The sequence below is a fragment of the Podarcis tiliguerta genome, assembly GCF_965153285.1.
Source record: "Podarcis tiliguerta genome assembly, chromosome: 4".
NCBI classification, from domain to species: domain Eukaryota; kingdom Metazoa; phylum Chordata; class Lepidosauria; order Squamata; family Lacertidae; genus Podarcis; species Podarcis tiliguerta.
In genome coordinates, this window is record NC_139537.1 from 18,055,750 (window position 1) to 18,083,512 (window position 27,763).

General features: G+C 45.2%; 1 protein-coding gene across 4 annotated transcripts in view; it reads left to right on the forward strand.

The window, feature by feature from the left end:
• Positions 1–27,763, forward strand: part of CNTN5 (contactin 5) — a 661,907-nt gene that overhangs the window by 474,606 nt on the left and 159,538 nt on the right. For all 4 annotated transcript variants that reach the window (XM_083436171.1, XM_083436170.1, XM_083436173.1 and 1 more), the window contains one exon: positions 15,938–16,141. In XM_083436171.1, coding sequence (XP_083292297.1) covers positions 15,938–16,141 — 204 coding nt within the window. The remainder of the gene's footprint in view (positions 1–15,937; positions 16,142–27,763) is intronic.

Here is a 27,763-nt window from a genome sequence, read left to right on the forward strand (position 1 = left end):
GCTGTTTCAAGTGGTATCATAGTGCTTTAAATGTGCAGTAGGAATGTGGCCAGAGAGGAGATTTGGTTGGTAAAGCACAAATAAAAGACACTTCCCTATGATGGGTGGCCCTAAAAGGACATTTTCTTTTAGATGGATGTGAGCGCGCACAGATTTCAGATTGGAATCAGGTGGTGCAGGAGGAAGGGAGGGAGAAGGGAGAGAGGGTGAGAAGATTATGAGCCTGCCTGTTCCCTTGGTACCTTTGGAATCTCACTGTCATCCCATGAAAATTAACAGCATATCACAGAATACACTCAGTGCGCATTTTGGTGATATGGGGTGGTTCCCCACTACTTGTCTTCTTATTGAGGAACCAATGAGAAGCCTCTCTGTTCCATGGACCTTGGTGATTATTGGATATCCTACTTCATGTGCCCCTACCTCCGTGGTATCTCGAGTTAAACAGGATCAGGTAGCAGGTGGTGAAAAAGACCCTCTGCCTAAGACTTGGAAGATCCACTGCTAAGCAAAGACAACGAAGGGTACTGTGGCACCTTCAACAACAAATGTATGATTGCCTAGGCTTTGTGCGTTAAGGAAATATCTAATGCAGATGAAGGTGATTCAAAGCACCTTGGTGCAAGTTAAGGTGGCCTAAAGTTACACCAGATCCAAACCCTGTTCAGCAGGAGGGCAGATGCTGTTGCTCTGCTTAAGCCTGGCAGAGGGGAAACAAGCCTTTTAAATAGTGTTCTGTGTCGGGTTGTCATGGCATATGATGGAGATTGAAGGGCTTAAGATCCAGCCTAAGTCCCCTCCTCCGGTCTCAGCCTCTACTTAAAAACCTCCAGTGAAGGACGTTGTGTTTTGGTTCACGTGTTCTCCCAGAAAGTGAGAATTGGAGAGGTTTGCCTTTAAATCTGAATTGACTTTCTCCCCGCCAATTGCAGATCGACACGCTACGTGCAATATTTATCATGTATGTGGTTGCCTCTTTCTTTGATGCATTTCCCTATGATGTGAACATCAAATGTCACATTGGCTGCTATTGCTAAGGGGTTGAAGAGATATTGTAATCATGGGACAGAGCCCTGGGCTTGAAATAAGACAACAGATGGCTATGCATGATCTCTAAATAACAATTATTTGACAAGGGGAAGATGGATGGGAGCAGTTTGCTGGGCTTTCAGCAGCTCCACATGATGTACGAGATAACAGGGACTCAGCTGTGATATATATATAGCTCAGATATGTTGACGACACCTTTGTAATTTGGCCACACGGGAAGGAAAAACTGGATAGCTTCCTCACACATCTCAACAGCCTACACCCCAAAATACAATTCACTATGGAAATAGAAGCCAACAACCAACTTCCCTTCCTTGACGTCCTAATCTACAAAAAACCTGATGGCTCCCTAGGACACACTATCTACCGGAAAAAAACACACACCAACCGCTACTTACATGCACAATCACACCACCACCCTGCACAAATAAACTCCGTAGCCAAGACTCTCATCTCCAGAACCAAACGCCTGGCTGACGAAGACCACTTGACAACTGAGTTACAGAATCTCTCAAATGTGTTAATTGCCAATGGATACCAGCAAAACAGGGTTACGAAGCTAATCCAAAAAGAAACACCCCCCAAAAACCAAGACACAGAAGAAAACAATGGCATAGCCCTCCTTCCTTATATCAAGGGCACTACAGATAAAATTAGCAAAATCCTCCATAAACACAATATCAAAACAGCCTTTTGCACCAACCAAAAAATAGCCAATATCCTCAGAAACCCCAAGGATAAAATTCAGTTGGAAAACCAAGGGGTCTATGAAATACCCTGCAAAGTCTGCCCAGCCACGTACATTGGACAAACAAACAGACGAATAAATGCACGGATCGCAGAACACAAGAATGCCGTCAAAAAAGAAGAAAAAACTTCCTCCCTTTTCCAACACATGAAAGAAACAGGACACGAAATTAATTTTGCAGATTCCAAATTGCTCTTTAACATGGAACATCACCACAAGAGAATAATCATGGAAGCCATCGAGATAGAGAAACACCCTCACAACATGAACAAGCGTGACGACACATCCCGCTTGCCAGACATCTGGAAATTAGCCCTCCCCACAAAATCTGACACCAGATCCAGAGGCACACAGAACGCCATCACCAATCAACCACACCAGACCCAAACCCAGACCCTCTCCACAGATAAATTACAGACACCATCCAGTAGCCAAACCAGGGTGGCACCTCCGGATGCTGCACCCCCCTGCAATCCCTACACAGATCTGGCTGGCACAGGCCACAAAACCACAGCTCGCCCCTATACACGAAGCCAAGCCAGAGCACAACCAAGTGCAGTACAGCCATCTTCTCAGAAAAACTCTTCACAAAGTTCAAGAGTTCAAGACACGAAGGCTTTAGCAACTAATCCACACCTAATGACCCACCTAAGTGGGATTCAGGAAATCACTCAAGAAATCACCCAAGATATCCCTCAAGTAATTAAGGAACAAAAGAAGAAAAGGCACACTAGCCTGGGAACCTCCTCTCTGCCCAGAACATTGGAGGCTATACACCACACCTCCTCAACAGTATTTATAGGAACTCAAACACTGAGATCCTGCTCTGTTCCAGTAACAAGAAGCCGAAAGCACCAGCCTGAAGATGACGAGTGAGACCTCGTCGAAACGTCGCCTAGACACCCCAACTTTTACACGGGAAGACACCCGAGGACACCAAAACCTGCATTCCTGTACCCGTGAAAATCTACGAAAGCATATATATATATATATATATATATATAAGATCAGGTGAGGGCTGCAGGATTTGTGTCGCCAGGTAGTGTATGGATGACAACTGAGTAGGAGTTATATTGATATTGATTGATTAGCCATACACATGGCTAAACAGAAGTATTGGCATCATTAGGCAGTCAACTAAGTTTTGATAAATTGGCTAGACTTCTCTTCCCACCCAGATTCCAATGTACTTTAATTGAATCTCTCTCCCTTATACACACAAGTTACCATCACATTAGAAGTTTGGAGTTCAGCTCCCTCCGGTTCATTGGTTAGGTTTCCTTTAACCTCTTTGCAAGGCATCTGGGATTCTCCACACATACACAGGCAGAGTCTTTGCGGGCAAATGTGCTTTTCAGATTGGACAGCTTTGCTTCAATACCCCTGCTTTGTTTGGGTTGGGTGAATGCCGTGAAAAAGTCCAGCATGGCTGCACCCCGGCCCATCACTGCAGCTGCAAGATGTCGCATTGTTGCCGCCGCAAAGCCACTGGCGGGATGTCATGCCACAGCATCAACAGGCGCATTAATTGCTTCTACAGCATTTGCCCCAGCCTCTCTCAACATGCCCCATCATCACAGCCATCCTTAGAAGCTAGCCTGCAATTAAGTCTGTGGTATTGTCCTATGTCAAGAGATTAAAGAAGGGGTCGAACTTTCAAACCACTGAAAGTTCATCTCGTTAACTGAAGCCTGTTCCACATTGTGTTAGAAAACCCTTCAGATATCTCAGGGATGAGCAGCGCTGGATTTAGGTTTGATGGTGGTGGTGTGGGTTAAACCACAGAGCCTAGGACTTGGCGATCAGAAGGTCGGAGGTTCGAATCCCCTCGATGGGGTGAGCTCCCGTTGCTCGGTCCCTGCTCCTTCCAACCTAGCAGTTCGAAAGCACACCAGCGCAAGTAGAAAAGTAGGTACTGCTCCGTGGGAAGGTAAACGGCGTTTCCGTGCGCTGCTCTGGTTCACCAGAAGTGGCTTAGTCATGCTGGCCACATGACCTGGAAGCTGTACACCAGCTCTCTTGGCCAGTAAAGGGAGATGAGCACCGCAACCGCAGAGTCGTCTGCGACTGGACCTAATGGTCAGGGGTCCCTTTTCCTTTAAGCTACTGAAGGTAATGGGGCCCTTTATACGTCCAACTGTCCTTTATCAACAACAAATTGTTGCTGTTTGTTTTTTTTTGCTATATGGTGATTTATGGTACCACTGTATATAGAAATGAGCAAACCAGTGATATTTTAGGGAGCAGACTAGCAGGCAGGACCCATTATTTACATCATAGGAGCCTAAACAACACAAAACACCACTGCTGTATGTAGGTTTTATTTTATTTGTTTTTTATCTTATATTTTGGAAATGTACATCCAGGTGTATGTATTTTTCCTTTACATTTTGGGGGGGGGGGCAAGAGAGTGGGGCCCTAAGCTATAGCTTGTTTAGCTTATATGTAAATCTAGCACTGGGGATGAGGTACTAATTTGTATTAGTTGCACAGTGTTGGAGGGGAGTATATGTTTTTTGTTGTGCACAATGCTAATTTTTTGCTAAATTGAGTCCAAACTTCATCCTGCTCTCCTCCCTCTGGACATGCACCAGTGTCCAATGTCCTTAAAATGTTAGTGTCCTTAAAACATTGCACCGGGACATGGAGATGGTATTATTAAAACATTTATACCCCACCTTTCGGTTTTAACCAAACCCACAAGGCTGCTAATCTCTGTGCCCTTTATCCTGCTTTTCCTTTTGGCAGAAACATGCCTCTCGTTGATTCATGAATCATTTTGTTTACTGTTTCTGAGGACTTCGAAAATTAGGGAGGAAAAGCCTTTCTGTCACACACACACACACACACACTGAGCTATTCAGTTTGCCAGTGCAGGATCCATTCTTGTTGTGTGTCCACCTTGTTACCTTATCTTCAGTAACTCCCTGTGCACCAAGCAGTTAGAGAGAAGGAAAGGTCTAAAGATTTATCACAGTAATTAAACCTGAACAAAGATAAATACCCAGTCTGTGGATTTCTATTTGGGCAGGTACCTACAGAACCCCCCAGAGCAGAGAAGGAAGCAATTCCATTCTGAGGTGATAAATAGACAGCATTGTCTCTTCCTACGTGGTGCATTTCAATGCAATATATAAATTGCTTTCATTAAAGATTTGCATGGTGCATTAATGAGCATCGATGATGAGTCACAACTGTGGAAGGAAATGCACAATTTATATACAGGGGGTGTATTTGGGGGAAATGGGGCACAGAAAAAAGGACTTCCTCTATGGCTTGTGGGTATGTGAGCGTTGCTGTCAACTCCATGCAACAAGTGCAAATTAATTCCACGTTAAGGCATGCAGTTCCGTGATTGCATTGATGAATGTGCGCCTTCAATGCAAAGAATAAAAATGTTGGAGGATGTGTTTTTATGACTAAAAAGGCCTTCAAGAGCTCTCTGAGGCTTTCAGAGTTGCAGATATAGATGACTTAACAGCTGGGGGCTGAATCCAATTAAGGGAGCAATCTACTGGGACGAGTGGGTTAGAATCCGGTGGATCAATGGCTGAGCTGGGAGGTTCCTACTGCAGCCGGACTATGCTGGTTTAACTCTCACATCCTTTGCTCAGCTGGCACTGGCACAGTTAGGGCCAGAGGCACCAGCTTGCAAGAGCGATTGGGGGCGGGGCCGATGTTACAAATGTGGCATCCAACTTCCTGGGATTTGGAAGGGAGGTACCATGCCTGTGACAGGATGCTAGAGCCGTTCTGCCGCCTTCCCAAAGTTGGGTGGGCTTTGGGAAGGTGGTGGGAGGGCTCTTGGACTTATCGGAGCCTCATGCCTCCCTCCCTAAGTCGGGCAAAAGCTTCCTGGGCTTTGGGAAGGAGGCGCCATGGGAACATTTAGGGATCTAGAATCATAGAATCATAGAGGTGGAATAGACCACAAGGGCCATCGAGTCCAACCCCCTGCCAAGCAGGAAACACCATCAGAGCACTCCTGACATATGGTTGTCAAGCCTCTGCTTAAAGACCTCCAAAGAAGGAGACTCCACCACACTCCTTGGCAGCAAATTCCACTGTCGAACAGCTCTTACTGTCAGGAAGTTCTTCCTAATGTTTAGGTGGAATCTTCTTTCTTGTAGTTTGGATCCATTGCTCCGTGTCCGCTTCTCTGGAGCAGCAGAAAACAACCTTTCTCCCTCCTCTATGTGACATCCTAGGGGGACTAGTTTGGTCCCCCTAGCCAACTGACCACACACAACTGCTAAGAACAGAGAAGGTGAGGACATGGTATGGTGGGGGTGGAGAAGAGGCTATGTCCTAAGCCTGTTCAACTCGGTCATGCAGCTTAGCAACCCGACATAAGGTGGTGAAACTCAGACACTATTTTAAGTGTTAACGGAGAAATTTGAGGGCTTCCTTGGACAAAAAAACAATGACACCAGAGCAAAACAGCAGCCGGTAGGCTTGGTCTTTATTGAAGACTGTCGCGACAGGACTCCCACCTGCCACAAGGTGGAACAAGATGGAAGCCCCAAACAAAAGAGCACCCAAACTTTTATTAGCTGCTAATCCCCATGTTACATCCCCTCCCCCAAACTACATCACTCATACATCATGGTTACATCATGAAAGGGGAGGTCTGGTGGCAGTAATCTGAGCATCCTGGACCCTGCCCCATGGTTCTCCTTGCCCTCCACCAAACACCCATCAAGTGCAACAAAAGAGATATTTACATTTCCCTGTTTCCCAGCCAAATTAATCACACGCTTTTGTCTTCATCTGGGTTTGTTATTTCTGGAATGGCTACCTGTCTGGCACTCAGATATCAGGATGCCAGGAATTTTCACTCAGGCAGAGGGGCTGCTGAGTAGCTGAGCTCACATGTCTATATGAATTTCTGAAGTTTTCCCAGTGAGCCAGTACATAGATACATTTATCAGTATATTCTTACATTTGGTATTGTGCAGTAGAGGCCCTCTGAATAGATAGGAAGAAACTGTGATGAAGTGTTTTGTGGGGACAAATCACAAAAGTCACAAAAGTGATTGTGCTGATTTTGGTAGTGGGCTGCATGTGCATGATATCTGCTGGAGGGGCAACACCCCCCCCCCCAACATATACATAAATTCCTGCAACATAAGGACTTGTTTTCCCTCTGCAAGGCTTAGGCCAGCTAAATCAGCAGTAACCAGAGTTTGGGTCTGCTGTAGCTTTATACCAGATTCTTGTGTCTAGAATTGCTTCCCAAGTTTTACTCTGAGTAGTGGAGTGGGTGGCACTGTGAACTAAACCACTGAGCCTCTTGGGCTTGCTGATTGGAAGGTTGGCATTTCGAATCCGCACAACAGGGTGAGATCCCTTTGCTCTGTCCCAGCTTCTGCCAATCTAGCAGTTCCAAAGCACACCAGTACAAATAGATAAATAGGTACCACTCTGGTGGGAAGGTAAACAGCATTTCTGTGTGCTCTGGTTTCCATCACGGTGTCCCGTTGCACCAGAAGCAGTTCAGTCATGCTGGCCACATGACCTGGAAAGCTGTCTGTGGATAAACACTGGCTCCCTCGGCCTGCAAAGTGAGATGAACACTGCAACCCCATAGTCACCTTTGACTGGACTTATCCGTCTGGGGTCCTTTACCATTTTACCTACTTGGAGTAGACCCACTGAAGTTAATGGATTGAAGTTAATCATGCCAGTGGGTCAACTCTTAGTATGACAGTGCCCTAAACTGAAGCCATTTGGGCATGTAAGTCATATATTAATGAATGAATGAATTAAGAATGACTCACACTGGATGCAATTCTATCGCGTGTTGTTGCTTTTCAGTCCGGCAGTGTCTCCAGAATGGCAATTTGGTGTGATGTGCCTTTTATCACACTATAATCAAGACTGCCTTAGCCATCTCATTTCAGATGAAATCCATGAGTATTTCTCTAGAAAAAGAGCAAGATCAAATTGTGGCAGCTGAGTGAGCAAGGGAAGAAATGGATCTCCTTAAATCAGTTCATGGAAGTTCACAAAAAGGGGGGGAAGGGAAGTGATCCTCTTCCCTGCAGAAAATTTGATATTTTCATCCCACTTTGTTTTTTGCTGTCTCAGATGTTCCACCGGACACCCAAGAAATGAACAGAATAAAGCATAATCATATATGGAAATTGGTCAAGCACTTATTCTAAGGCATTCTAAATGACCTTCAGAAAGTAGATACCGAAACCCTGAAGAGATCTCAGTAAACAAGATGAGCTATTCATAAAACGAAATGCCAGCCCTGCTGTCACCATGGTGACTTAATCACTTCAACACCCAAACTTTGTAAATAGCAGGGTTTACTGGCAGACAATAGCTCCATCACAGCATCCCATGAGAATGCCAATTTACGGCTACCTTCACCATTCACGATTTTTCTTTTTTATCTATATTCTGAGCATACTGTGGTGAACGCTTTGATAAATTGCGCCTAAAAGTTTGTTTTCTGACAACTTTACATTGCAATTTCCAGGGAAGTGTCTGCACGATCTCTTGTCTAGTTGATACGGGTGTCGGGTAAAAAACTAAAGTATATGGCTATTAGAATAAAATGTAACCCATGAGATTGTGTGTGCATAAATCTGAGTGCATGTATATATCCCAAATAAAAGGAAAACAACTCTCCCTATTTGCCTGTAGCCAAGTTTTGTCGTTGGCTGTAGCTCAACCATGGACCTGAGTTAAGATAGCATGCTAAGCCAAGGTTTGAGTTAGCTCAGCATAGCGCACAAGTAAAAAGTAAATTATTATTATATTATTTATTTATTTATTTATTATTATTATTATTATTATTATTATTATTATTTACGGCCCTGTACCCAGGGGTCTCAGGGCGGTTCATAGAATAAAATCAAGCTATAAAACCAAAAAATACCTAATTAAAAATAAAAACAACCCAATAGCCCCCCCCCCCCAAAAAAAAACATTTTGAAAGGGCATAGGATGTAAATCAGATCAAGCAAAGGCCTGGTTAAAAAGGAACGCTTTTGTCCTGTTTTATGTTTGAATAGGCCCAGGGCCCATGAGGAATGGTTGCCTCAGGTGGCAAACTGGGGACATCTGAGGGAGGGGGCAGCAGACATAGATTTAGGGGAGCACTGGACACAGAGCCTCAGGGGTGCCTCAAGCGATGCTGCACCAATGATTTGGAACAGAGTACGAGAAGCAGGGTGTGCATCACACAGGGCGCTGCTGAAATTTGAGACCTGCCACTGGTGGCAGATCCACAACCCTAGAGGTGTGCCTCTTGCTGCCTCAAGCTTATGGTCTACTGGCTCCTCATCTTCTGCCAGAGCTTCTCTGAACCACCTCCATTCACCTCATGCAGTAGCAGCAGATGGCTGATGAGGGGAGGGGTGCCATTTTTTTGTTTTGCCACAAGCGGCAAAATATCCTGGGCCGGCCCTGAATAGGCCATGTGCATTTTGGAACCCTGATTTCCCAGGGTTAGTGAGGCACTATTAACTAGGCTATTCTACATGTTAAAGAAAGGATCCTTCTATTGTTGTTCTGGGAGGAAATCAAGAAATGTGTGTGTGTGTGTGTGTGTGCGCACGCGCGCATTTAAAGCACTACAATACCACATTAAACCATCATGGCTTCCCCCCAAAGAATTCTGGGAGATGCAGTTTCTGAAGGGTAGTGAGAGTTGTGAGGAGGTCCCTGTTCTCACAGAACTATGATTCACAACTATCCATCCCCTGCCACAGGGAATTCTAGGAATTGTAGCTCCATGAGGGGAATAGATGTCTCGTAAGAGCTCTAAGTACCCTTAGCAAAATAGCTCCCAGAGTTCTTTGGGATAAGGGGCACAACCCTGGCAGTTATCACCAAACAGAGTGTTTTTTCAGTAGAACTGCTGAAGTGGTTCACACCGCCTCTATTCTTTAGTCATCACTCTAATTAATGGATGAATTATTAAAAGGCCAGGCTGTCAGGTTGCTGATTAAATACCTTTGATTTTACATCAGTCACAGGCGAAACCGAGTGATGGCTACATTTCAAATAAAGTGAACTGCCTCCAACCCATACCAATTATCTCAGACTTCCTTCTTTCCATGTGAATGAGGAACAGGTGCCTTTAATTAAAAATTGTTTCCTCTGAAAATGTCCCTCTGTTGCTGTATAAACACTTAAAAATATCACTTAGCATTGTGGGTGCAAATCAAGACGTAGAAATGCAATTATTATAAGCCGTAGCATTGTTTCTAATTTAGTTTACTTCAGAGCAATCCTAACTCTGGTTGGAAAAAAGGAGTCAGTTGGAAAAAGAAGAGGGCATCCACAACCACACCCAAAATCTTCCAGGACAGAAGGGGAGGCTTTTGTTGTTATTGTTTAGTCGTTTAGTCATGTCCAACTCTTTGTGACCCCATGGACCAGAGCACGCCAGGCACTCCTGTCTTCCACTGCCTCCCAGAGTTTGGTCAAACTCATGCTGGTAGCTTCGAGAGCACTGTCCAACCATCTCATCCTCTGTCGTCCCCTTCTCCTTGTGCCCTCCATCTTTCCCAACATCAGGGTCTTTTCCAGGGAGTCTTCTCTTCTCATGATTTGGCCAAAGTATTGGAGCCTCAGCTTCAGGATCTGTCCTTCCAGTGAGCACTCAGGGCTGATATCCTTCAGAATGGAGAGGTTTGATCTTCTTGGGACTCTCAAGAGTCTCCTCCAGCCCCATAATTCAAAAGCATCAATGCTTCGGCGATCAGCCTTCTTTATGGTCCAGCTTTCACTTCCATACATCACTACTGGGAAAACCATAGCTTTAACTATACGGACCTTTGTTGGCAAGGTGATGTCTCTGCTTTTTAAAATGCTGTCTAGGTATGTCATTGCTTGGCAGGGGCTGGTTAAATCCACATTTTTCTTCTTTTTTTGCTCTGCTGCAGTAGTGTGGCATGTCACTGCCCTGGAGTCTGATTCATTGCCTTCAGGGGATGTGGGTCAAAGGACTCTGAAGGAGAAAGGGAAGGGCATGCAAGGCCAGCCCCAGAAGTGCCGTCCCTGCACTGAGGATATGGCACTACCATCCTCTGACTCAAAGGACTCCACTGTGGAAGACCTGAGCCCCCTCTTCCCATTACAGGAGGAAGTTATTGTAACAGAGAAGGGGCCCTTTAAGCAGGGCAGCATCCTGTGGCACAGGTGGGCCTAACAATAAGACTATGCCTGCTGTTACTACTTCAGTTCCACCTTGCTTCTTGCTGGAGCATCTTGAAAGCTTTTTGTCCCCTCAGAGTGGGGCTATAGCCTTGCCCGGTATCCCACCTGAACCTCATCTAACTTGTCCCACCTTGCCTAGCCTTACACCCTAGTTGGACCTCCTTGTTTTACATCCTAACTGGACCCTGCTGCACCACAGAGCACAGCGTGGAAAAGCCTAGATAGGTACATTTTCTGGGAAGAACTTAGGATCCATCAGATCCTTGTCCTGCTCATCTCTTCCCAGGCCCCCCACAATCCCCCATCTCAGTGCCTTCTGCCTATTGGCAGCAGAAAAAATTGGCAGTGTGTGTGTGTTGCCTTTGCTACCTTATCCACAAGAGCTACTGCACAACACCACCAGCAGCACTGGAGGTGGATGATTTCTGGGTCCTAATTCCTTCCAGACTCATGTTTCCAGGGTTAGGATTGTGGCCTTGTCAACTTACATGAAATTTGCTAAGGGTCTGCATGCCTGACAGAAGCAAGAGAGACCAGAGACCACATATGATAAACTCCTCACAGAACCATCTATGGTTGCCCTATTGGGGCAACTGCTTCTCCACCGTCCCTGGCACTGCCTTATACAGTGGCTATCTAAAGAACTTTTAACTGAGTTAAGATTAAAAAAGGATGTGTACAAAAAATGGAAAAGGGGGGAAACCACTAAAGAGGAATTCAAACAAATAGCCAGCACGTGTAGACACAAAGTCAGAAAAGCTAAAGTACAGAATGAACTCAGGCTTGCTAGAGAGGTTAAAAGCAACAAAAAAGGCTTTTATGGGTATGTTCGTAGCAAAAGGAAGAACAAAGAAACAGTGGGGTCACTCAGAGGAGAAGATGGTGAAATGCAAACAGGGGAGACAGAAAGGGCTGAACTCCTCAATGCCTTCTTTGCCTCAGTCTTCTCCAATAAAGAAAACAATGCCCGACCTGAAGAATTTGGAGCAAATGATTCAGCAGAGAAAACACAGCCCAGAATAACTAAGGAGATAGTACAAGAATACTTGGCTAGTTTAGATGTATTCAAGTCTCCAGGGCCAGATGAACTGCATCCAAGAGTATTAAAAGAACTGGCAGATGTGATCTCAGAACCACTGGCAGTCATCTTTGAGAATTCCTGGAGAACAGGCGAAGTCCCGGCTGACTGGAGGAGGGCAAATGTTGTCCCTATTTTCAAAAAGGGGGAAAGAGAGGACCCAAATAATTACCGCCCAGTCAGTCTGACATCAATACCAGGGAAGATTCTGGAGCAGATCATTAAGCAAACAGTCTGTGAGCACCTAGAAAGGAATGCTGTGATCACCAATAGTCAGCATGGATTTCTGAAAAATAAGTCATGTCAGACTAACCTGATCTCGTTTTTTGACAGAATTACAAGCCTGGTAGATGAAGGGAACGCAGTGGATGTAGCCTACCTTGATTTCAGCAAGGCATTTGACAAGGTGCCCCATGATATTCTTGTAAAGAAGCTGGTAAAATGCGGTCTTGACTATGCTACCACCCAGTGGATTTGTAACTGGCTGACTGACCGAACCCAAAGGGTGCTCATCAATGGTTCCTCATCATCCTGGAGAAGAGTGACTAGTGGGGTGCCACAGGGTTCTGTCTTGGGCCCGGTCTTATTCAACATCTTTATCAACGACTTGGATGATGGACTCAAGGGCATCCTGATCAAATTTTCAGATGACACCAAACTGGGAGGGGTGGCTAACACCCCAGAGGACAGGATCACACTTCAGAACGACCTTGGCAGATTAGAGAACTGGGCAAAAACAAACAAGATGAATTTTAACAGGGAGAAATGTAAAGTATTGCACTTGGGCAAAAAAAATGAGAGGCACAAATACAAGATGGGTGACACCTGGCTTGAGAGCAGTACATGTGAAAAGGATCTAGGAGTCTTGGTTGACCACAAACTTGACATGAGCCAACAGTGTGACGCGGCAGCTAAAAAAGCCAATGCAATTCTGGGCTGCATCAATAGGAGTATAGCATCTAGATCAAGGGAAGCAATAGTGCCACTGTATTCTGCTCTGGTCAGACCTCACCTGGAGTACTGTGTCCAGTTCTGGGCACCACAGTTCAAGAAGGACACTGACAAACTGGAACGTGTCCAGAGGAGAGCAACCAAAATGGTCAAAGGCCTGGAAACGAAGCCTTATGAGGAACGGCTAAGAGAGCTGGGCATGTTTAGCCTGGAGAAGAGGAGGTTAAGGGGTGATATGATAGCCATGTTCAAATATATAAAAGGATGTCACATAGAGGAGGGAGAAAGGTTGTTTTCTGCTGCTCCAGAGAAGCGGACACGGAGCAATGGATCCAAACTACAAGAAAGAAGATTCCACCTAAACATTAGGAAGAACTTCCTGACAGTAAGAGCTGTTCGACAGTGGAATTTGCTGCCGAGGAGTGTGGTGGAGTCTCCTTCTTTGGAGGTCTTTAAGCAGAGGCTTGACAACCATATGTCAGGAGTGCTCTGATGGTGTTTCCTGCTTGGCAGGGGGTTGGACTCGATGGCCCTTGTGGTCTCTTCCAACTCTATGATTCTATGATTCTATTCTATACAGAAAAAACCTGCCTTATACAGAGTCAGACCATTGGTTCATCTAGCTCAGTATTGTCTATGATGTCAGTGGTGTCCAAACTTTTTTCAAAGAGGGCCAGATTTCATGAAGTGAAGGGCCATGAGGGACAACAAAAGTTTTTAACCTTTTTTAGGGTTGAAGTTTTTGAGCTTTCTTTGGGATTGAAGTTGTTGAGGGTTTTTTTTAGGGTTCTTTTAGCCCAGGAAATAAACTGCCACAGGGGCCAGATTAAACCGATCAGCCAGCCAGATTAGACCCCCGAAACGGACTATGATAATGTCTGGTCTACATTGAATGGCAGCAGTTCTCCCAGCAGGTGTCTCTCCCAGTCCTACCTGAAGCTGCTAGGATTGAACCCAGTACGTTTCCGGGCACATTTCAAAGTGTTGGTGCTGACCGTTAAAGCCGTAAATGGCATCGGCCCAGTATACCTGAAGGAGTGTCTCCACCACCGTCATTCTGCCCAGACACTGAGGTCCAGCTCCGAGAGCCTTCTGGTGGTTCCCTCACTGCAAGAAGTGAAGTTACAGGGGACCAGGCAGAGCGCCTTCTCAGTAGTGGCATCTGCCCTGTGGAATGCTCCCCCATTAGATGTCAAGGAAATAAACAACTATCTGACTTTTAGAAGACGTCTGAAGGCAGCCCTGTTTAGGGAAGCTTTTAATATCTGATGAACTATTGTATTTTAATATTTTGATGGAAGCTGCCCAGAGTGACTGGGGAAACCCAGCCAGATGGGCGGGGTATTAATAATAATACTACTAATAATACTACTACTACTACTAATAATAATAATAATAATACCTGGGACCTTCTTCATGCAAGTTAGATGACCCTATTACTGAGCTATAACCCTTTCCCAGTCACAATCCTTACCATTATAAAAGGAAGTCAAATAGTACAAGGTATTAAAGGATGTTTGGAAGTGTTGGGGATATGCTTCCCACTTTATAGACCTAAAATCCCCCCCAACTTTCTAACTATCAGTCGACAAGGGGTAATTTTTTTTAAAAAAGCACATTAGAAATAAATGTACCATCAGGCTAAATTGTGATTACTGCCTTCGTTGTGCCGCTACAGCTGAAAACAATAGCTCAGACAATTAGTAGCTGAAAGGCCTGAACTCACTGTAGCGGCAAAGCATTGTGTGTCTTGGAGCAGCGGCAATGACTTTCTATTACGGAGCTAACCTTGACATTTCTGCATTTAGAGGCAGCCCTGACAAAGCTGACGGAGAACCGGCTGCAGAGAGAGGCTGCCTCAGAGCTAATGCTGGGTGTCAAAAGTTCAGTAGCGTAGAAGAGTCAGTCAGTGGGGAAATGGGAGGAGAAGACAAGATAGTGGGAGAGGAGAATCCTTAATATAATAACTGAGATGCAGTTATGTCTTCTGGCAGGAGGAGGGCTCTGGTGCTGTAGCTGCCTCCTTTTTCTCAACCTATTTTCTAGTGTGGGAATAATAATAAATAATAGTAATAATATACCGTGTTTTTTGCTCTATAAAACGCACCAGACCACAAGATGCACCTAGTTTTTGGAGGAGGAAAACAAGAAAAAAAATATTCTGAATCTCAGAAGCCAGAACAGCAAGAGGGATCGCTGAGCAGTGAAAGCAGCAATCCCTCTTGCTGTTCTGGTTTCTGGGATAGCAGCACAGCCTGCATTCGCTCCATAAGACGCATACACATTTCCCCTTACTTTTTAGAAGGGAAAAAGTGAGTCTTATAGAGCCAAAAATATGGTAATTTATTATTTATACCCCACCCATCTGGCTGGGTTTCCCCAGCCACTCTGGGCAGCTCCCAACAGAATATTAAACAGAATAAAGCAGCGAAGACTACCATCACTTTTTAAATATATTTATTACATTTTTGTCCCACCTTTCTTTCCAAGAGCTTAAAGCAGCGCATGTAATTCTCTCCATTTCCATTTTATCCTCACAACCCTCTGGGAAAAGTGCCTGGCCCATGTTCAGCCAATGATGATAGATCACAGTACCACTTTTGAAGACTTCTTTGTGAATTGCTCCAATCAATTTTTTGCTTTTGTCTGTTTGTTTGCGATCATAACAGGAAAAAAAAAAAAAGATTAATATGTGTAACTTGCTCTGAGTCACATCTCTGCCCTGCTTTATTCCACCAGGCTTGCCTGTTACTCTCTTGATTTGAACAATCTCTGTCGAAAGAAACCAGGAAGTTTCTCTGCCGCTGTTTTAATAGAAAATTGAGATTTACTTCTTTTTAAAGCACAGTGACTTTGAGCCACCTTTGTTTCCATTTTAGTTGGCCAATAATTATAATGCCTGCTGCAATTTTTCTTACTGTATTTTCCAGAGATCATCTACAGCTGGGTATTTAATGAATTCCCCTCCTTTGTGGCAGAAGACAGCCGGCGCTTTATCTCCCAGGAAACGGGCAATCTCTACATTTCCAAAGTACAGCCCTCGGATGTAGGCAGCTATATCTGCCTGGTGAAGAACACGGTGACCAATGCAAGAGTGCTTAGCCCACCCACACCGCTAACCCTTCGGACTGACGGTAAGCTGCCTTGGTCTCAAAGTCGAAATGTATTGAGCCTGTGCTGGTCCCGGGGGGAGGTTGCCGTGAGGCGTGGTCAGAGTCCGGTCCTGGGTCAAGGGTCTGGAGACAGTCCACAAAGGGCGAAGCGAGGTCCAAAGCAAGAAGCCGGGCGTGGTCGGGAACTCCGGAAGAACAGGTCTGGGTGCTGGCAGAAGCAGGTTTCCAACGACGTTGCTCCCGCAACCTGGGACTGGGCTGACTGGCCTTTATCTCCTCTGAGGCCAGGGGCTGTCCCGGCCCACAGGTGACCCGCCTCTCCTGGCCTTAAGGCGAGCACTCCTCCTGAGAGAACCCAGTTCCCTCCGCCTCTCTGCCCTGAGCCTCTGCAGCTCAGGAGAGGCTGGAGGGTTACTGGACCCAGGGGCAGCTTCACCTTCCCCTGACAGGGCTGGGAGAGGCGCACCTGCAGGCCATGGGTCCTCAATCACCTCCGGAGCCAGAGTGGATGCATCTGGTGTCTGCTCCTGAGGATCCGGCACAGGTGAGGGCCCTTCAGATTCAAGCCCCTGCCCCAGCTCAGCCGGCCCTGGAGGCGGGGACTCCTGTGCAGACTGGGACTCCTCAGATTCAGCTTCTGAATCAGATTCCCAGGCCATCACAGAGCCCCTTACACACACACATACATGCACAAACATGCTGCCTTGCCCCCGCAGTAGAGGGCGCCGGGGTCAGCATGCCCCGTGGCATGTGTGAATGACACCAGCACGCCCTGTGGTGTCTTGCTGATGTCATGCGCGCACCCTGCCGGGCATGCTGACATGTTGTGCCACGTGTGATGTACTCAGATGTGAGTAATAAAGCCAGGAGTGATAAACCTTAGGTTTCTTTCATGCCCTATTTACTTTGCCACTCTGCTGCGCTGCATATTCCATACTCTAATGTGGGAGAGGTGTTGCTCCTTAGAGTTAATACTATTATTGTTTCAATTCTTTTGTATTTCCACTCCAGGACCTTTGGGCGGGTCTATATATACAATAAATAAATAAAATAATATACCGTATTTTTCCGTGTATAAGACTATATTCCCCCCTATTTTTTCAAGTTTAAAATTCAGGGGTCGTCTTATACACGGAAAGTGCATATGGGGGATTTCTTTATTTGGAGTCCCAAAGAATAGGGGTTGTCTTATACACAGGGGCATGTTATACACAGAAGAATACGGTATTGCTGGGCTAGATGTTCAAACACTCTGACGCGGTCAAAGAAAGCTTCATGTGTGTGCACAATAGACAATAATTTTAAATTAAACATGTTGCTGTGCATGCATGATTGTTGGCACCATTCCCGTTTTCTTGATTTCAAGAAAACGTATTTAGGATCAGGAAATAAGATTACTTTCAGTGACTGCTGCTCTTTCAGAAACCCATTTGAGCAGTCCTCTCTCTGTCTGTCTGTCTGTCTGTCTCTCTCTCTCACACCCAAACACACAAGCTCATAGGAATAAGCATTAAACAAAGCCATAAAACATGCAAACACAGCAAGGTACTTGCTCAGGCTTATAAATATTTGAGCACTGTGAGAACATTACAAAGTCTAGGCTTTAAGAAAGATCATTTGATTTGTTACAGTATATATTCATTCAGAGCTTAGCCTGGAATTAAGTTGATCTTTGTTCATTATTGCATGGCTGGAAAGTTTCCATGTTTGCACAGCGTGAATCCTGCATAAGAAGTACATTCTTCTTGTACTTCAAGCCGTAGCAGTTTGTTTTGCTTTGGCATCCTCCTAAATTTACCCGTCGTGGTAGTTCAGCAGTCGACAAATGTTATCTGACATTATCTGGGCTAAGCCACACATTCCTTTTTTAAGACACTGAACATGATTTCCAAAAGAACTCACATTTCTGTTTGGTCATACCCACAAATGCATTGCTTTCCATTCTCTTAAGGAAGATGGGTTTTGTTGACCTACAGCCTATAGGAAACATGAGCTTCATGCAACAGTGGTGAATCTTCACACATTTTTCCAGATGCACACTTGTACAATGTGTGTGTCTCCGAGCACATGCTTCTTATGTATTACAGTGGTACCTCGGGTTACATATGCTTCAGGTTACATACGCTTCAGGTTACAGACTATGCTAACCCAGAAATAGTGCTTCAGGTTAAGAACTTTGCTTCAGGGTGAGAACAGAAATCGTGCTCCCGCAGCATGGCAGCAGCAGGAGGCCCCATTGGCTAAAGTGGTGCTTCAGGTTAAGAACAGTTTCAGGTTAAGAACGGACCTCCGGAACGAATTAAGTACTTAACCCGAGGTACCACTGTATGTGGTTTTTATATTGTGGTTTTATGTTGCAGCCACCCTGAGACCTGCAGGTATAGGGCGGTATACAAGTTGAATGAATAAAAATCAATGAAGCACATGTTTCTTTCATTCACACATTACATTTTTAGATATCCTAAACAGGAAATGTGTGAATGACAGAAAAATGTGCTTGAAGAAACATGTGTCACGCAAGTGCACAATTTGTTGCAGGGAATTGTTCAGTGGTCCACTAGTTAGTTAGTAAATCCTGGTTTGTTGCCACATGATGTGTGAAATGGTCCACAGGCTCTGTACTGTACATAGAAGAGCCGTAAAGGTAAAAGGACCCCTGACCATTAGGTCCAGTCGTGGCTGACTCTGGGGTTGCGGCGCTCATCTCGCTTTATTGGCCAAGAGAGCTGGCGTACAGCTTCCAGGTCACGTGGCCAGCATGACTAAGCCGCTTCTGGTGAACCAGAGCAGCGCACAGAAACACCGTTTACCTTCCTGCCGGAGTGGTACCTATTTATCTACTTGCACTTTGACGTGCTTTTGAACTGCTAAATTGGCAGGAGCAGGGACTGAGCAATGGGAGCTCACCCCTTCACGGGGATTCGAACCACCGACCTTCTGATCAGCAAGTCCTAGGCTCTGTGGTTTAACCCACAGCGCCACCCGCGTCCCAGAAGAGCCATAGTCTATGGCCAAAGAAGATGAGATGATGATGGTCAATGATGGGATAACCCGTCCTGCTATTTTTAGTTAGCAATATGCAACCAGGAGTATGTGGGAACTTAAACAGGATATTGGGGAAGGGATAGATTTAACTTTCCCTCCTGCACACCCCCACACCCCCATGAAAACCACCCCTCCTTAGGGGAAATGTGCATGTGCCCTATAACGCCCCAATGAGGTTATTTAATTTGGGGAAATGACTGTTTCGAACACAGGTTTATGAAGGATGCAGTCAGAGGTCTCAACTATCTCCTCTAATTGTGCCCTGAGAGGAAATGCAGTACATTTGAGAAATTCGATTCACAGCTTCTCAGATGACAGGGCTGGAAGAACTCTTCAGAGCCTCTTCTTAGTAATGGCAGGCTACCACTCTGATATAGGACGGGTTGGTCTGTCAATTTCAGATTCTCTTAGTTTCTCATTTTCCCAGTCAAGTTCAGCTTGTCATATTTCAGCACCAATTTGCAATTTTTAAGAAAGTTCATCAACATTTTTTAGTCTACGTTTCTCTTAACATACGTATTTTTGCATGCAATTTCCCCCGGTACAATGCATTTTTTATTTAGAGAAGCGTTACTTTCATTTAGATAAGCATTTTCAGACACTCTTTCCCCTAATATACACATTTTTGCGTGTGCATGTGTTTTGGTCTGAGAATTGCCTACTGACATTCAGAGAAGTGTGCATTTCAAAGGACAGTTGCATACAATTTTGCCGATTGATTCAGAAAAATGCAAATGTATTTCCATTAAAATGAGAACTGAACCAAATTTATTTCCTATCCTTAGCTCCATTTTTTCAAATACTGGTATAGGGAGTAGGTACTCTCAGTGTATATTGTGACCTGCCCACAGCGACCCACACCTATGCAGTTCATCAGTGTAGGCAAAGGGGATCTCCAATTTGCCTAGAGCAAAGCTTTCCATCCTCTTCCCAGGTGGTTTGGGTCCCATTTCTTCTGTTCATGCAAGTGAGAAAAGCAAGTTCCATCCATCCAGAAGCTGATGAGGGCTACAAAGTCTTCTCTGCTGATATGAATTTCTCTTGGCAATGCATGTGCTGTAGTTTGAGAAGTATCTAGAATTCATGTGATAAATGGAAAAGAACCTGTTTACTGGACAGGCTGCCAGAAACACTGTGATAATTTGCTTGGATTTGTTATAAGCAGTGAAGGGTTTTGCTTGCGTTGCTAGCTTCAGTCCCTAGAGTAATCACATCATTCCATGAACTTGCCAGCTGTCCTGTTTTCATGTTGCATTAATAATCTATACCATCATACCCAATTCAGGACGTGTGTGTGTGTGTGTGTGTGTGTATGTGTACCATAAAGATATGGTTTAGATTCCCCATTAGAACACCTAAGACTGTAACTTTTACAAATTGCAATGTTAGCATTTGCTCTTGGTAATTCGGTTGCTACCTGTCAGTCTGAAAGTCCTCATTAGCTATTGGCTATGCTTCTGTGATCTCACAGAAGCCTAGAATGGGGATCGGAAGGTAGAAGAAGGTGGGAGGTGCTGACTGAGGAAAAGACCAAAATAAAGTAGAATAGTGGCTGTATTTATTGATCACTGGGTCATTGATCATTGATTCCTTCCAAGAGGAAAAGACTGTCATCAAAGTAAAGACAAAAAAGGACTGGGGAGAAGAAGAAGGCAGGAAGCCATAGGTAGAGGGAAACAGCAAGGGTTTTAGCAAAGAGTGGAAGAAGCAAAGGAATAAGGAAATGATGGCTGGAGTAGGGTTACCAGACGTCCCCGTTTCCCGGGGACAGACCCTGGATTTGCAAACAAGTCCCTGGACAAATTCCATCCCCGGAATGTCCCCGGATTTCATCTAATGTCCTTGGGAAACACAGCAGCGGCAGTCTCAGCAGCCTGGAGCAGTTGGCTCTGGCTGGCTTCAGGAGCTGCTTGGAAATCCCCATATGAGGGTGGTGCAGGGGCTCTAAGATGCAGCTTCCAGGCTGCCTCCACCTTCCCTGACCCCAGCAACTAAGCTGTGAAGGGAGGCTTCATGCTGCCTATTGGAGCAGCCTCCCAACTCCTACTTGCGTGCAAGCAGGAGCAGGGTGGAGATCTCTCAGCTGTGCAGGGAGGCTTCATGCTGCCTATCAGAGCTGGCTTTCCAGCAGGAGGGGGCAGGGATCTCTCAGTTAGGCAATGGGAAGCCTCCCTTCCCAGCTGAGGGATCCCCGCCCCCTCCTGCTTGCAAGCAAGTAGGAATGGGATTAGGGCTGCTCCGATGGGCATCGTGCTGTCTGAGCCTTGCTGCTGCCACTGCTCTCAGCCCTCCTTCTCCGCCTTCCATGCCTGACCCACCGCACACCATTTCACCACCACCACCGAAGAACCAACAACTCAGGGGCTGCCCAGGCTCATGGAGAAAGGAGATAGAAGCCTGGGAGGAAGGGGAAACGTGGCAGTTGAGGTTAGGGGGGTGGCCGCCCCTCTGCCACCACCATCGCTGCAGCATCAAGGTCCCGAATGTGTAGTAATTAATTAATTAATTAATTAATTAAAGTGTCCCCAGATTCATTGAAAGAAATCTGGTAACCTTAGGCTGGAGGAGACCAGAGTGTTGAGGGAAGGAAGGATGATTCTGAGCCAATTGAGGCTGAAGGAGTGAGACAGGTGCAATTGGAAATATGCCTGTGAGCCTCCCTTCTCCCCTACTGACATTGGTTGAGCGTGCATGATGTCATGGAATGTTCTGAAAGTAAAGAACTCTCTCAGGACCTAGGTTCAGAGCAAGGACACCTTATTTGTCCTTGGCTAGCTTTGGGACACGGGTGGTGCTGTGGGTTAAATCACAGAGCCTAGGACTGGCGGTTCGAATCCCCGCGATGGGGTGAGCTCCCGTTGCTTGGTCCCTGCTCCTCTAACCTAGCAGTTTGAAAGCACGTCAAAGTGCAAGTAGATAAATAGGCGGGAAGGTAAACAGTGTTTCCGTGCACTGCTCTGGTTCGCCAGAAGCGGCTTAGTCATGCTGGCCACATGACCCGGAAGCTGTACGCCGGCTCCCTCGGCCAATAAAGCGAGATGAGTGCCACAACCCCAGAGTCAGCCACGACTGAACCTAATGGTCAGGGGTCCCTTTGCTGAGGGAAACGTAGCAGTGTTCTCTTTGGAAGAGCACCTAAGTCATTCAAGTGTGCTGTTTGTGGGGAAAGGCTGAATAGATATGTGGAGAGCGAGATTTGAAGCAATCCAATTACAGTAATCCCGCCTGTGAATTGGAATCTTCATGGACTACTACTTCCCATTCAGAATTCTCGACTGTGGGCAACACCCTGGGATTTGGCATCTTATGACAAGAAAGCTCCCCAGACAACATGTCTATATATTTATCTTCATTGAGGCAGCTGAATAATATTATAGTTTTATGTCAGATCCTGCAAGAGTGTAGGAATTCACTTGTCTTTATATTAATCTTTTATTTCCTTAGAGCTCTGCCTCAAAGGGAAACTTATCTCCTTGATATGAAGCAAATTAAATAAAAACATCAAGAAATCCTTGAATGGATTCTGAATAAAATGAATACCTCATTTGTGCAGATGTCCTTGACAATCAGTCATTCCATACAATTCAATTTCGCGTTGCGCAGACTTACAAAAACAATTTAAAATTCTATCTGAGGAGATAAAAAGTTTCACCAAGAAGAAAAAAAATAGATTGTGCATCATTTCATTAACTGCCTTTTACAATGCCTTAGAAACTCAGAAGAATTATTTAATAAGTGTTTACAAGCAGGAGAAAGAGGCATTGTTAGGAGGCAGCTTTGGAGTCTCAGTTACCAACTGGAAGCAGTAAAAGAAAATCAACAACTGTTTTTGCAGGTGTGGAGTGTGTGTAATACAGGCAACTTCCTCAAACTCAGAGAGCTTAAAATATTTGTTGATTGGTAATAATGCACAGCCATTTTTGGCTCATATCTTTTGTCAATACCTTTACTCCTTCCTATGTGATAAATAAAAACAATATTGATTGCATGCTATTTATTTCTAACAAAGTAACGGAGCCACTCAAAGGCTGGTATGATTTACAACTGAAGTAGCCTTCTTTGGTGCCTTCTGGCTGCTTTGGACTACAACTTCCATCAGTCTTGACTGTTGCCTGGGGCTGATGGGAGTTGAAGCCCAATGGCATCTCATGGGCACTGAAGTGTGGGTGGGTTCTCACGAGGCAAGGCACAGTGATAACAGCAAGAACCTTTGCTGAACTAACAGAACTAGACAACAGAGGCAAAGCAACTGCTTTCTGAAGGTTTTGGCCACTCCCACTCTCAACGTGATTGGCTGTCTAAACTTCCAAGCTGCAAATCATAACTCAGAGTTTAAGGGCCAGTGGCAGAGGCCCAAATCCTGAAATGTTCTGTGATTGGATATCATGTATCTGTTCTGATTCAACACAGCGGCTCAGAATCCTTAATCCAGACTCAGGCTCAGGCAAACACAGACCACTGAATGTATAACAGGCACCACTTTGGTTACTCCTGCTTTTTGTACTCCAACTCTGTCCTGCACACATCCCTGCTCTCACCCCCAAATATATAGCCACTGTTAGATCTCAGACCACAACTGATTTCTCAGGGCTACATTACACATGAAATAAGAGATCTGCTCTTCCAGATCTGTTTTTGTTAAAAGCCGCCTAAATTTGGATGCAGGCCATGTTTCTGGCAGAATGCATTTAAAAACAAGCAAACTTCCTCTCAGGGCTGTTTCCATCACTTAAATCTCTGCACGCCCCCAAAGGCAGCTATTAACCACAGAGGGAAGGCAAACAAATGCCTGTATAGTACCTCTGTGTTTCCTCCTCAGTGGCTAATACTCCCAGGGAGGGAATTTTCAGCACAGAATCAGCATAGAGAGAAACTGTGAACATAAGTTTGGAAACCCACCCCAATCTCTGAGTGGTGCAAGCTTCCAGGAGTTAGAGGGCTCATGTTTCCTTTTGGAATGAGGCACAGCGGAGACTGTTGTGTCTTTATGATATATTGTTTATTTACACATATATACAACCTGAGCCTACGATGGAGAGGGTCGCAGCATTAACAGTCCAAAATGGTTTTGTTTCTCCCATAGCTGCAGCCTTGGATTCAGACAGAAATCAATCATTGCACTCTCTCTCTCTCTCTCTCTCTCTCTCGCTCTCTCTCCCCTCCCTTTTTCTGCCTTGCTTCTGACCCACATCAGTCCAAGGCTAAACTCTGGTTTCATCCTTCTAACTAACCATGAGCTCAAGCAAAAGCTGGGACCACCCATTTGCAGCCTGACCCCATGGACCAAAGCATGCCAGGCACTCCTGTCTTCCACTGCCTCCCGCAGTTTGGTCAAACTCATGCTGGCAACTTCAAGAACACTGTCCAACCATCTCGTCCTCTGTCGTCCCCTTCTCCTTGTGCCCTCCATCTTTCCCAACATCAGGGTCTTTTCCAGGGAGTCTTCTCTTCTCACAAGGTGGCTAAAGTATTGGAGCCTCAGCTTCACAATCTGTCCTTCCAGTGAGCACTCAGGGCTGATTTCCTTAAGTGGATAGGTTTGATCTTCTTGCAGTCCATGGGACTCTCAAGAGTCTCCTCCAGCACTATAATTCAAAAGCATCAATTCTTCGGCGATCAGCCTTCTTCATGGTCCAGCTCTCACTTCCATATATCACTACTGGGAAAACCATAGCTTTAACTATACGGACCTTTGTTGGCAAGGTGATGTCTCTGCTTTTTAAGATGCTGTCTAGGTTTGTCATTGCTTTTCTCCCAAGAAGCAGGCGTCTTTTAATTTTGTGGCTGCTATCACCACCTGCGGTGATCATGGAGCCCAAGAAAGTAAAATCTCTCACTGCCTCCATTCCCACACCCACCCCCTTTCTATTAGGCTATTACCTATTATTATATACCTTAAATTTTCACACTTGCTGGGAGCGGGGGTTAGAAGGTTCTCTGCATACAGCCAACTTCCTCCTCCATCCCTGAAATCTCATAACACTAGGAAGCTACCTTATACAGAGTCAGACTGTTCTTATGTTCTATAGAAGGGAAAGTGGGAGAGGAAAACTGAGATGATGAGTGATTATTATTGTTTATCAAATTTGTCTTTTGACAGTGGGAATCTCCATAACCATTGGAGTTTAAATTTCGTTTATGGATGTGTGTTTGGAAGGGCATTTTCTTACTTGGAACCGCTCTTCAACAGTGTGTGGTTGAAAACTATGTTCTGCCTCCATGGTCGGAGGCAGCGATGCTTAGGAAGGCCAGTTGCTGGAAACTGCGAGAGGAGAGGGTGCTCTTCAGCTCGGATCCTGCTCATGGGTTTCTCACAGACTTCTGTTTGGCAACTGTGAAAACAGAACCTGGGATAGATAGGCCATTGGCCTGACCCAGCATGTTCTTCTTGTGGTCTTATGGAGAAAGTTCAGAAACAGAACCTTGACTGAACTCTAATTTCAAATCTGCATCTGGTTTTGATCTGGTGACCTGACAGTTCTCTGCTCTGGAACTGCAAAGAAACTAGCCATGCCAGTCAAAGGGAAATCATTGATCTATATTCAAACTTCCAGGTCGAGGTTGCTTGCTGAAGACATCCTTATTTAGACAAGCCTACCTAGATGTTTAGGGATGCAGGCGGCGCTGTGGGTTAAACCACAGAGCCTAGGGCTTCCCGATGAGAAGGTCGGCGGTTCGAATCCCTGCAACAGGGTGAGCTCCCATTGTTTGGTCCCAGCTCCTGCCAACCTAGCAAATTGAAAGCATGTCAAAGTGCAAGTAGATAAATAGGTACCGCTCCGGCGGGAAGGTAAACAGCATTTCTGTGCACTGCTCTGGTTCACCAGAAGTGGCTTAGTCATGCTGGCCACATGACCCAGAAGCTGTCTGCAGACAAATGCCGGCTCCCTCGGCCAGTAAAGTAAGATGAGCACCGCAACCCCAGAGTCGTCTGCAACTGGACCTAATGGTCACGGGTCCCTTTACCTTTACCTTACCTAGATGTTTTCAAAGTCTGTATGAGTTTTAATTTGTTTTACTCTATTCTATTGTGAAGGTAGTAATAATAATAATAATAATAATAATAATAATTTTAAAACCTTTTGTATGTTATACATTATGGATGTAAATTTTTATTGATATTTTTTAAAAATCTTTTTTTTGCAAACCACTTTTAGTCCCCCCCCCCCCAATCAAGCAGTATATCAATTTTATGAAATGAATAGTAAATAGATAAATTGTTTGAGCAACATGGAGACCAACTCTTGGTGATTACAGGTCACCTTCAATCCCCTGTTGCTTTTGCTTCAACCCGGTTTGAACAGCCCAGGTAGTGGATCTAATCCCCGCTAAATGCATGACAATCCTTCCATCATTTCTGCATTTCCAAACAGGCAGCAAAACATGGAAGATTTCTAGGGCCTCTGGCAGGTGACTATACATGGTTTATACATCAAATTAGCGCTACTACTTGTAGTAGTGTTTTATTAGATTTCTTATCGGCTGTTCTCCTTTAGGGGTTATAGGGCTACACATTGTGCAGGCCAAATCTCTGGACGTAACAATGTCTGCATTTGATAACTGCTTTGCAAAGTAGTGCTTTCAGAGTAGGGTTGCGCTAGAAAGATCATGTTCCAATCTCATCTACCCCAAGAGGGAGAGAGGCCAGGTATGGGCAAGCGCCTTAGGGATTATCACACATCATTTAGTGAAATCCGAGTTATGCTTGACGATTGATTTGACACAAACCTCCATCAACGGGCGATGCAGGTGTTTTGTTACTCTGCCTGCTAATTATCTGCTGAAAGATTTATCTGGTTGCAGAAGACCCTGGGCATAGAGTATTCCATGACAGCTCATTAACACACGTTGGCAGAGAAGAAGATTCTCGCTTACGTTTGCTCCCCGTGGTCAGCCCTTAAACATCACCAGACTCTGGGAAAACGCACACGCACGCACGCACACAAACGAGAATCTCGCACTGGCCCTTTGCTAACAAGTATGTCGATTTTGTTCTCCTTTAGGTTAACAGCATAGCACAATTCCATCTCCCAGCTTAATCAAAGGCAAATTTGCAACTTGACGCTCCTTACAGGGCTAGATACTTGTTTACCTCTCCATTCACAAACCTTTCCTGTATATTACCTGTATGACAGCTTTCACTGTGGTCCCTGGGATATGACACTGGAGTCCAGCTAGGAGCAACCTGTCATATCCTGTCATATGTCAGCCTACTGAAGCAATCTGATAATGACGAGGAACCATTTGGCTTCGGGACAGAACAGCTCCAATGCAGCAAGGGTGCTTTGTCGCTATAGGCAGCAAAATAATAGAGATTTGGGGTTGCTCCTCCAAAAGAGCTTTGAGCTCCTGCCTTGTCCTTACTATCAAGGAAATGAAGGGATGTTTGCACTTGATTGTGCTTTGCGCAATGCACATGGGTCATTCTAGCAGACAAGCATTCCTCATTCATACAGCTCATTTTAGCTTAATTGGCTATTGGAGATTGCAGAAGCAATCCTGTTTTCTATCTCAGTCTATTACAGCTGGCTGAGACGGAGGGGGAATCCACGCATAATACAGGGCAGGCATTATGACCATCTGAGGAGCTGAATTAAG